The 10,271-nt window shown below is 38.6% G+C and overlaps 1 protein-coding gene across 3 annotated transcripts in view; it reads left to right on the forward strand.

The window, feature by feature from the left end:
* The window catches only part of GHR (growth hormone receptor), a 272,938-nt gene extending 264,144 nt beyond the window's left edge, over positions 1-8,794 (forward strand). For all 3 annotated transcript variants that reach the window (XM_040496277.1, XM_040496270.1, XM_040496262.1), the window contains 3 exons: positions 617-707; positions 5,400-5,469; positions 5,801-8,794. In XM_040496277.1, the coding sequence (XP_040352211.1) occupies positions 617-707; positions 5,400-5,469; positions 5,801-6,772 (1,133 nt within the window). In that variant the 3' untranslated portion in view covers positions 6,773-8,794. The remainder of the gene's footprint in view (positions 1-616; positions 708-5,399; positions 5,470-5,800) is intronic.
* The last annotated feature ends 1,477 nt before the right edge of the window (positions 8,795-10,271 follow it).

Genomic DNA, 10,271 nt, shown 5'->3' on the forward strand with positions numbered 1-10,271 from the left:
TACTAAAATCTGAAAAATGGGAGCCCCAGTAGTGATCTTCTATCACAGGATATTTTTTAAGCTGTAAAATATATGATCTTCATGTCTAAGAAGTTTCAGTCATGATTCAAAAATAGAAACTCTGCCTCCATCTTTTTGATATATCCTCAGTCTGGAGGATTTAAAAAAAAAATATTACCACACTTAAAAAAAAAAAAAGAAAAAAAGAAAGAACCAAGTAGACATTATTTAGGTAAAGTAGTATGTTTACAAACAGCACTTGTTTCTAGAGCTGAAGCCACTAATGATGCACCCTGAACACATAAGGTGCTTAATTAAAGGGGTTGCTGCAGGGTTTTTTTTAATGCAAACATGGATTGTGCTTAAATTGTTTGCTGTTTCTTCATTTCGATTTTTTTTTCATATGTGAAAGGATTTGAAGAAGTGGACAGAAATGTTCTTGGGAAAGAATATACTCCAAATCATTGCATTCTGTTTTAGTGATTAGCAGGAAAAATCGGTGACTTTACTAGATGAATACAAATTAAGAAATCTTTTTATGTGAAAAAGGAAAGTGAAATGTAAACTTCAACTATTCCTAACCCTATGAGTGAGATGCTATTCTTGTGTGTTTCAGATTTCCAGTTTCCATGGTTCTTAATTACTATCTTTGGAATATTTGGGCTAACGATGATACTATTTTTATTCGTATTTTCTAAACAGCAAAGGTAGGTGGGAAATGGTCTAATATTTAGATGTTTTTTCCAGTGTTTAGATTTCCATATGTGTTTCCATTTGTTACTTGATATTTTCTTTTGCAAATCATGAGTGAAAAATTTAATTAAATGCAGTAAAATATTATCCCTAGGTATACATTTACCACGTTGTTGTGTTCATCATAGAGAATTCACAGGTGTCTTTTCTAACTGGGAAGTTGTATAGGACACAGGACGCTGAGGCTAGCGACTGCACACCTTGTGATATGAACCTCCTTCACAAAATCATTACCTATGAGCTGCCCCTTGACCTCTTCAGAGTCCTGAACGAGCAGGCCCATCCACTCTAGGATGACAAGGTGGCACAGAACCTTTGGCTGAGTTTGACACAGGCCTAAAATAGAAGCAAATTTAAAAGGCGAACTAAAGCCACCTAGATAATTCAATCTAATATAACCATTTTAGACTTCGTATGATGGCGATTTCAAGTAAATCTGGGTTTTCTTTAAATTTTTAAATTTTATTTCAATGTTACAAATTACCTGAATTTGTAAATACAGCTACAATGCTTTCTAAGTTTGAGGAGATTCTATTCTGTATTGGTGTTGAAGACTTGGTTCCAGCTATTATTCTGCTACTGCTGTTTGATTATCCCCTTAATTTCTCCAGGCTGCATGTTCTCATCAATAATATGAGGATGTTGGATTATAATGAGGCTTAAATGTCCCTTGAGCTGTATGAGCTATCACTCTCTGTTTTTCTCCCTGAAAGAAATTCCGTACAGACTGGAAATAGGAATATAGGAAATGTTATTGGTACTGATTGCAAATTTTCTTACTTTTAGAGTATTTTTTTAAGTCCCCTGGGTTAATCCTGCCCCTTCTCCTAGACTAGGGTGACTAACACTCCCGGTTTTCCTGGGAGTTTGAGCACCGAAAGTCCCGTGTCCTGGGAAACCCCTCAGTTCCAGACAAACCAAGGTGGTTGACCATATTTCCTAGAACTAAAGACATGTTCTCCAGCTGAAGCCTAGAGACATCTACAAATCAAAATAGGGTCTATGTGAACACATTGCACAAGCTTTTTAATTAGAGTAGCATCTCCAGCTTCATACTGTAAACCAATGGGAAAGCAGAAGTCATTCTGCAGAATTTCATTTTTATCTAACTTTTTAACAGCGTTTCTTTTACAAGCATGAGTGTTATAAAGCATGACAATATGGTTTTCATTTGTTGGGGGGAAATAGTAAATGTAAATAAATTTATAGAATTTTAAGCAATTTATATATTTAAATAATGCCAACAACAGAAGGGTCAAATAATTCTGTTGATTAATTTGAATTCATTGATCTATATAGTTGATGGACTAATTTATATATAAGTACAGTAGACATACCCACTATGTATATAAAGTAATTCACTCTTAACATAAGCTGTCAATTTTGAGTCTTTGTGAAGGCCATGTAAATTTGTTATATTGGTTAATTATATTAGCTACCAATATTTCAAAGAAAAAATAATTCTCTCAACAAATAGGATGTTAAAGAAAGTATATTAATCTTTGTATAAAAGAGTTTTCTATGAATAATGAAGCTCTTAACTTCAATGCTTAGTCAGAATTACCAAATTATAAAATTGTTCTGAAATCCTTACTGTACTCTCACATTTCCTGTACTAAATAAGTTCTTTATAGAAAAGAATTAGTTTTGTTCTTTCATTTGCCCATAAAAACCCTTGTCATGGTCTAAATTTCCATGTTCCAACGAAAGTAGGAAACAGGAGAAAACAGTTGTCAACAGGTGTGGAAAGAACATGAAGTTCTAATGATTAAAATGATCCTCCAGGGGCACCTGGGTGACTCAGTTGGTTGAGTGTCTGACTTCAGCTCAGGCCGTGACCTCCTGGTTCGTGGGTTTGAGCCCTGCATCAGGCTCTGTGCTGACACCTCAGAGCCTGAGGCCTGTTTCAGATTCTGTCTCCATCTCTCTCTGCCCCTTCCCCACTCGCACTCTGTGTCTCTCTGTCTCTCTCTCTCTGTCTCTCTTAAATATAAATAAAACATTAAAAATTTTTTTTAATAAATAAATAAAATGATCCTCCAAAGAATGAGGTTCTTATGTCAGCTTTCCCCAGAATGTTAGGGCTCTAAAGGGCTCAGGTTCTACATTTTGTATGAAGTTTTGAGTCCATGCCACTTTTCCCTTTCCATGTTTATAATGTGATTTGGATTTGAATAAAATGATGGCAAAGTCACAAACATAGCTTCAGGCCAGGTTATCTTTACTCTGTATTCAGTCATTCTCACCATACACTCATCCCAGCCTTTGAGCTATTACTAACGGGGAAAGAAACAACTGAATCAGCATCAGACAGGAGTGGCAAACTGGCAATCTGAAAGCCAAGCTCAGCCTGCAGATCTTATGTTTTGTTATTTTATGTATTTGATTTTGGAGTAGAAATTTTGCTACAAAACGTTTACAAACTAGGGAATTTCCACACAAAAACCCAGATTTCCAGGTCATGTTTAAAATCTGAAAGATCTCGTGACATTCAGTTGATATTCCTGCATGGCAACATGTGTTGAAGCAGAGGACCAGCTGTTCCATTTGGGAAGGATATGTGTTCTCTGTGACCATTCCCATCCCTCCCTTTGACATTGCAACAGGCCTGCTTCGTGCATTTGCATCACCTGCTTGAGCCCTATAGGCTGCAGGCTCTGTTACCCTGGCGGGAAGTCAACTACAAGTCCGAGAAAGCTAACATGTGCCTAAATGCATTATACTCTGCAAATCAAGAGGCAAACATAACAAAGTCAAGCACTAGACATTTAGGAATCTTTGTTTCCTGCAATTACAATTATGTTGCATTTTTCTATGTTTTTGACATTTGAAATATTCATTTAGAGATGTAGGACCAAATAACACAGCAGCATGACAGAAGGCAAAAGGCCTGGGTTTGGGGGTTAGGTACTTTGGATTTGAGCCCCAGCTGTGCCAAGTATTAGTGTATGATTTGAGTACCTTCCTTAAGCCTCTAAATCTTTCCACAGATAATATCTGCCTCCCTGGTAGTTATAAGAACAAATAAAATGTTTAGTGTCTGGTTGACAAACTTGTTTTCTAAAGGCCCAGATAGTAAATTTTTAGGCTTCTGGAGCCATGAAATCCTTGTCACAACTACTCAACTCTGCCACCGTGGCATGAAAACAGTCATAACAATATCTAAACTAATGAACATGACTGTGTTTCAATAAAACGTTATTTACAAAAGCAGAGAACAGACCAGATTTGGCCCTCAGACCATCATTTACTAGCCCATAGATTAGTGTGAAATATATCTTATGGTGTCTGTTTTATCAGAGGCATTCCAAAAAAAAATGGTAGCAACTATTAATAATTTATATTTTTTCTGTATCTTCTATTCATCAGTAAAAATCTGTTTTAACACTTGCTCCGCTAAGTAAACCTAGTGGAGGCTACTTACAGCAATTTAAAAAGTGAAATTTGGCTTATTCCTTGGTTAGGTAAAAAGGCAAATGCAAATATTCAGAAGATGGGTTCCCTATTGAATAGACTAGACGATCCATTCACATTAAGTGGAATATCAACTAATATCCAAAAAGCAGATTATCATCCCTGCCTAACAGTGGTGCCTCTGACTCTTGTTGTTTTAAAACACTAAATGAACTGACTAGAATAGCTAATCTCTGAGCTTTATTCCAGAGCTGCAATGTTAATTTTAACACACAAATTCTAGTTATGCTATTAACAAAATAGATATATGAGGTATTCAAGTTTATTCAAGAAATGTTTACTGAGTACCTTCTATGTGCCAGGAATTGTTCTAAGTGCTAGGGATACAATAAACTGCAAGACAGGCAGAAGAGACATTGAAATGAATCATGATCAGGAAATAATTTAAATATTGGGAACAGAAAATTCAAGCACATCATAGAATTGGGTATATAAATCCATGTTGATCAGTTAGAGATAGCTCAAGTGTAGCCTTTCCCAACTGAAATGAAGCCTGCAATGGCACCTTGGTTTATGAGATCATCTTAGGTAATTTTATGATTAATGTGAGCTGTGTGGTACAAACTTATCTCAATTCATCCCATTTTTGAGGGTGCAAATAATTTTGGCTTCAAGTGAATCAGCTCTTCTTTCTTTCTTTTTTCTTTCTTCCTTCCTCTTTTCTGCAAACTACTGATGAGATGTACATTAAAATTGCCATCCTTATAGATGAAATGGAAATTGGCTTCAGATAGAGTCAGATTTCTCATTCCCAAATACTGCTGCTGGCTGTCAATAAAGACATAAGGAAAAAAAGATTATGTTTTATTTATTTTTTTAATATATGAAATTTATTGTCAAATAGATTTCCATACAACACCCAGTGCTCATCCCAAAAGATGCCCTCTTCAATACCCATCACCCACCCTCCCACCCCCCCATCAACCTATTATGTTTTATTTAAATTGACTTCACATGAGGGCTTTTTGTTGATTTTTGTTGCTTTTTTCTTCTTCTGTAGTTTTTCCTCATCATTTACTGCTTACTATTTTCTTTCTCATACTCCACTTATATGGACTACCAGAATATTTGGAATAAGTAATAGTTCTATTAATATTTTATTCCTATGTTTTGAAACACGAGAATGTATAACTTTGCAGATATGTCAAACCAAAATTTTATTTGTTTTCAAGGATTAAGATGCTGATTCTTCCCCCAGTTCCAGTTCCAAAGATTAAAGGAATTGATCCAGATCTCCTCAAGGTACTCAATAAATTATCTAAGGCCTAGATAACACTAATTAAATACCACGTGAAGCATACTGTCCTATGTTGAGAGCTTTTGCAAGCTATGTGTATCCCATTCCATTTTTAACCCCTCTGGAGAAAAATATTTCAAAATAATAATGTATCTCTTAAAATTATGAGAATGTCTTATGATGTATTTGAAAGTTCTACACTAATGTGTTTATTATATGGCTTTGTTGCTATCGCTTTTCTTGTGACCATAATTTTAGTCTCTGAATGTTATTTGTGAAAACATTTAATCATTATGAGTTCCTTTTGATAGGTTTCATTTTCTTTCTGTTTCCTAGGAAGGAAAATTAGAAGAGGTGAACACAATCTTAGCCATTCATGACAACTATAAACCTGAATTCTACAACGATGACTCTTGGGTTGAATTCATTGAGCTGGATATTGATGACCCCGATGAAAAGACTGAAGGCTCCGACACAGACAGACTTCTAAGCAATGACCATGAGAAATCACTTAACATCCTTGGAGCAAAGGATGATGACTCTGGACGTACCAGCTGTTATGAACCTGACATTTTGGAGACTGATTTCAATGCCAGTGACATGTGTGATGGTACCTCAGAGGTTGCTCAGCCACAGAGGTTAAAAGGGGAAGTAGATCTCTTGTGCCTTGACCAGAAGAATCAAAATAACTCACCTTCTACTGATGCTACCCCTACCACTCAGCAGCCCAGTGTTATCCTAGCAAAGGAAAACAAACCAAGACCGCTTCTTATTAGTGGAACTGAGTCAACTCATCAAGCTGCCCATACTCAGCTGAGCAATCCGAGTTCACTGGCAAACATCGACTTTTATGCCCAGGTAAGCGACATTACTCCAGCAGGGAGTGTGGTCCTTTCCCCAGGCCAAAAGAATAAGGCAGGGATATCCCCGTGTGACATGCATCCAGAAGCGGTCTCACTCTGCCAAGCAAACTTCATCATGGACAACGCCTACTTCTGCGAGGCAGACGCCAAAAAGTGCATTGCTGTGGCCCCTCACGTCGAGGCTGAATCACGTGTGGAGCCAAGCTTTAACCAGGAAGACATTTACATCACCACAGAAAGCCTTACCACTACCGCTGGCCAGTCTGGGACAGCAGAACGGGCTCCGGGTTCTGAGATGCCTGTCCCAGACTATACCTCCATTCACATAGTACAGTCTCCGCAGGGCCTCGTGCTCAATGCCACAGCCTTGCCCTTGCCTGACAAAGAGTTTCTCTCATCGTGTGGCTACGTGAGCACAGACCAACTGAACAAAATCATGCCGTAGCCTTTCTTTGATTTCCCACAAGCTACATATTGAATGGTGAGGAGCTGGCTAGGGCATGAGTGCTTACACCAAAACAATGTTTAAACTTTTGGGGGGGATGGGGGGAGCGGATTCTAAATGCCTTTTTCCTGAAGTGTTGAAAGATAATATTAAAAAAGAAACAAGAACGCCTGATCAGATAGATATTCCTATTGTGAACTGTACATATTTTAAAGAATCGTCTCAAAGACTGTTTAGTGGCAGTGATTGTCTTGTTAATGTGGGTGTTAATTTTGTGATACTAAGCATTGAATGGCTGTCTCTAATGTATAGTAAATCAAGCTTTTTGAAAAAGCAAAAAATCAGGTGGCTTTTGCAGTTCAGGAAAATCGAATGCAAATCAGAGCACAGGCCAATGTTTTTTAGATAATCCGGAACTAAAATTATAGGTAAGAAGGCAAGAAATAGTTTGGATATGTAAAACATTTATTTTGACATAAAATTTATAAAGGTATTTTTAAGAATTTACACTACAAGCATGGCTATTTTATATTACACTACACGCTGTGTACCGTAGTTCATGCAGACCCATCTGGAGAATGTAGCAACCGCACTCTAAAGCCGGTTTAATGCTTTGGTCAGTCCACCTAAAGAAAAACAAATAAGCAAGTTAGTTTTTTACGCACCCCTTTTTGTACCTCCCAAAACTCCTTAAGCAATTCTGAAATGATTGTTGTTACCTGAATTATTGGCACATGCTTGTCTTAATTTAAATTTTTAAAGAAATATTTGTTAATTGAGACAACTTTTAAGATGTATGCACAGGTCTACTCATCGTGAACCAAACCAAAACAAACAAACAAAAGACTCTTTCTTACCCAAATTTCGGCTCAGGTCAGAGAGCTCCCTACTAAGAGAAGGAGAGGGTATTAGCTGGTCCTTACTGACAGGCTGCTCAGGGGCTATTGTTGCACACGGAGTGAGTGTTTAGGCAGGCAGATCAAGAGCGATGGCCCCAGAACCTTTGTAGTAGTATCTCTTCTAACACAATGTGATTCTATTGCACAGTGACCTAAGAAGGGAATAAAGTACAAGAAGCATTTTGTAAGTGGAAGCAAATTGAAAATGAAGTTAACCAGATAATGGAACCAAAAGATCAAGAAATATACCCACTATTCATTGTAACAAGAAACAGAAGAAACAAGATTTCCAATCCCCTCAGATAAGTCAAAATGTTCTTAAACCAATGGGGAAACTTTCTTCCTCACCGAACTCTTTCTAGGGTTTATTTAAAGTAGCAAAGAAGTGTCCTCATTTTTTATTTCCCCTCTGAGTGGATTGGCCTCCAAGAGGGCAGTCCGAAGAGAAAGAAGCGTCCTGAAGTAATGTTGAAATTATCGTTCAACATCATTCTTGGGAGCGTTGGGATTATTCCCCAAAAGGTTTGTCCAAAGAGAAGAATCTCATCTCACTGAAAAATGCTTCTCACTTTAAGTTTTGGTTGTTTGTTTTGTTTTGTTTTTTTTTTTACATTTAATGAAACTTTAAAGTTAGCTTTAACTTAAATAGTATTTGCCATTTAGCTCAGACCTTTTTAGGAAACAGGCTTAATGGTTGGTGATTTTAAATTCCCTCTTTCTTGTGGGAAGGACAGTGAAAAGCTAGAACTGGGTGTTCCAAGTTCAACATGTTACTTTGTAATAGGTGTTTAATAGATCTTTTCTGCTACCTTGCTGCTATAGTTTTCTCTAAGAGCTACATAATTTAGTTTCATATACAATTTCATCAGTGTAGAACCTAATTCAACTTAAAACTGTGTGCTTGGGAAAACTATCTTACTATTTCACCATAGGCTGACAACAATTTCTATAGCCAAAAATAGCTAAATACCTCAATCAGTCTCAGAATGTCATTCTGGTACTTTGCTGGCCACACAAGCCATTATTCACTAGTATGACTAGTTGTGTCCTGCAGTTTATATTTAACTCTCCTCATGTCTGTGGATTTTTTTCCTTCAAAGTTTAATAAATTTATTTTCTTGGACCCATGGTGGCATGCTTCTATTGTCAAACACCCACATGAAAGGCACCCTACACCAGACCGCATGCTCTTCAGTTCTCATTGGAAGGGGAGCTGAGCACAATTAGTTTAAACACATTGGCAATGGATGTGGAGATTTTTGTTATGTGCTGGCAGCTCCCTCCCTCTCTTTTTGAGGAAGCAGGAGCCCAGCTCAAAATTACTATTCCAGCTTGCCTGGACTGTGCCTTCCCCTTGGCTGTAACACCTCGTGGGCAGAGGCTCTTAGAGCCATGTTTTGGATGCAACATAGCATGTATGACATGAGGAGTCGGGAGAGTGAGGAGGAGAAAGTGGTGCTTGTGTTGCAGGATTTGTTATTTTACCTCCATACCCGGGTCCGTTGTCTCGCCGCTTCGAAGAATGACACAAAATAAAATGAGCAACGGGTAAAAGTTTATTAGAGTCTAAGACCAGAAAGTAGAAATAGTAGCAAAGCTCTCTCTGTAGAGAGGGGACATTCGAAAGTGAATGCCCACGGACGATAGGCAAGGGTCTTTGTTTTAGAAGGTTCCGGTCAGCACCCCTCTCCCTTCCCCCTCGTTCCTTCTCAGGTCCTACCCTTACTGACTGATAACTCTAGGTGCTGGGTTGTCCATTCCTGATTGGCTCAATCATTGTATGAAGGATGGTCTATGGCCATACTGTTCCTTGGGTCTGGGTCATGTGTTTTATGGTCTACTTATGTTTAGTCAGGTCTTTTGTCAAATTCCTGAGGGGAACCCCAGGGAGAGTAGTGGGTGTCTGTTACATTCTTAAGAGGAACCTTAAGCCCAAGGGGCTTTGCTGTGGTCAGACGCTCCCAGCATTGTTCCTAAATATGTGGTTTTTTCCCCACTCGGAGACCCTCAGGTCCTAACCTCTCCCTCTCTGCCTATTTTGTCCTAGCTTTTCCCTCTTATACTTGAGCATTGCCTTGAAGCTACACTTCTAGCTGGAGCACGTTGCCCAGGAGGAGGGAAGGCAGGCCTTCTGTCCCACGCACACACTGGCACAAGTATGTCACACTAGATACTTGTCATCACGGGAAGGACAGAAGTCAGGCCCGCATGGGGATGCCCGGTAGGTAGGTTGTGTCAGAGCCTGAAGGAGCAATAAAGCCATGAAGCGCAGATTCCCCCTCAGGCGACAGGCTCAGGTGGGTTAACTAATAAATCACAGTCTCTTGTGCAGGCACCAGGTCCATGAAAAGTGAGGATGGAGTGATGGTGTGAAGCCCACGGAGCAATGATTTATTGCCGCAGCAAGTTGAGTGCAAACCGCCACAACTTTTCGTTACACGAGAGGGTTTGCGTTCAATCCAGAAATAATTCTCTACCTGCTGCCTCTGCCCTTTGAGCAGCTATTACCTGAAAGAACTATGGGTGAAGCCTCAGGGTTTCCCTACTCCTTCCTTTGCAAATATGGTTTAGAAAATCACGTCTCTTCTGTCACTAAGATA

This window comes from Herpailurus yagouaroundi, unplaced genomic scaffold (assembly GCF_014898765.1).
Source record: "Herpailurus yagouaroundi ecotype Mexico unplaced genomic scaffold, PumYag 29, whole genome shotgun sequence".
NCBI classification, from domain to species: Eukaryota; Metazoa; Chordata; class Mammalia; order Carnivora; family Felidae; genus Herpailurus; species Herpailurus yagouaroundi.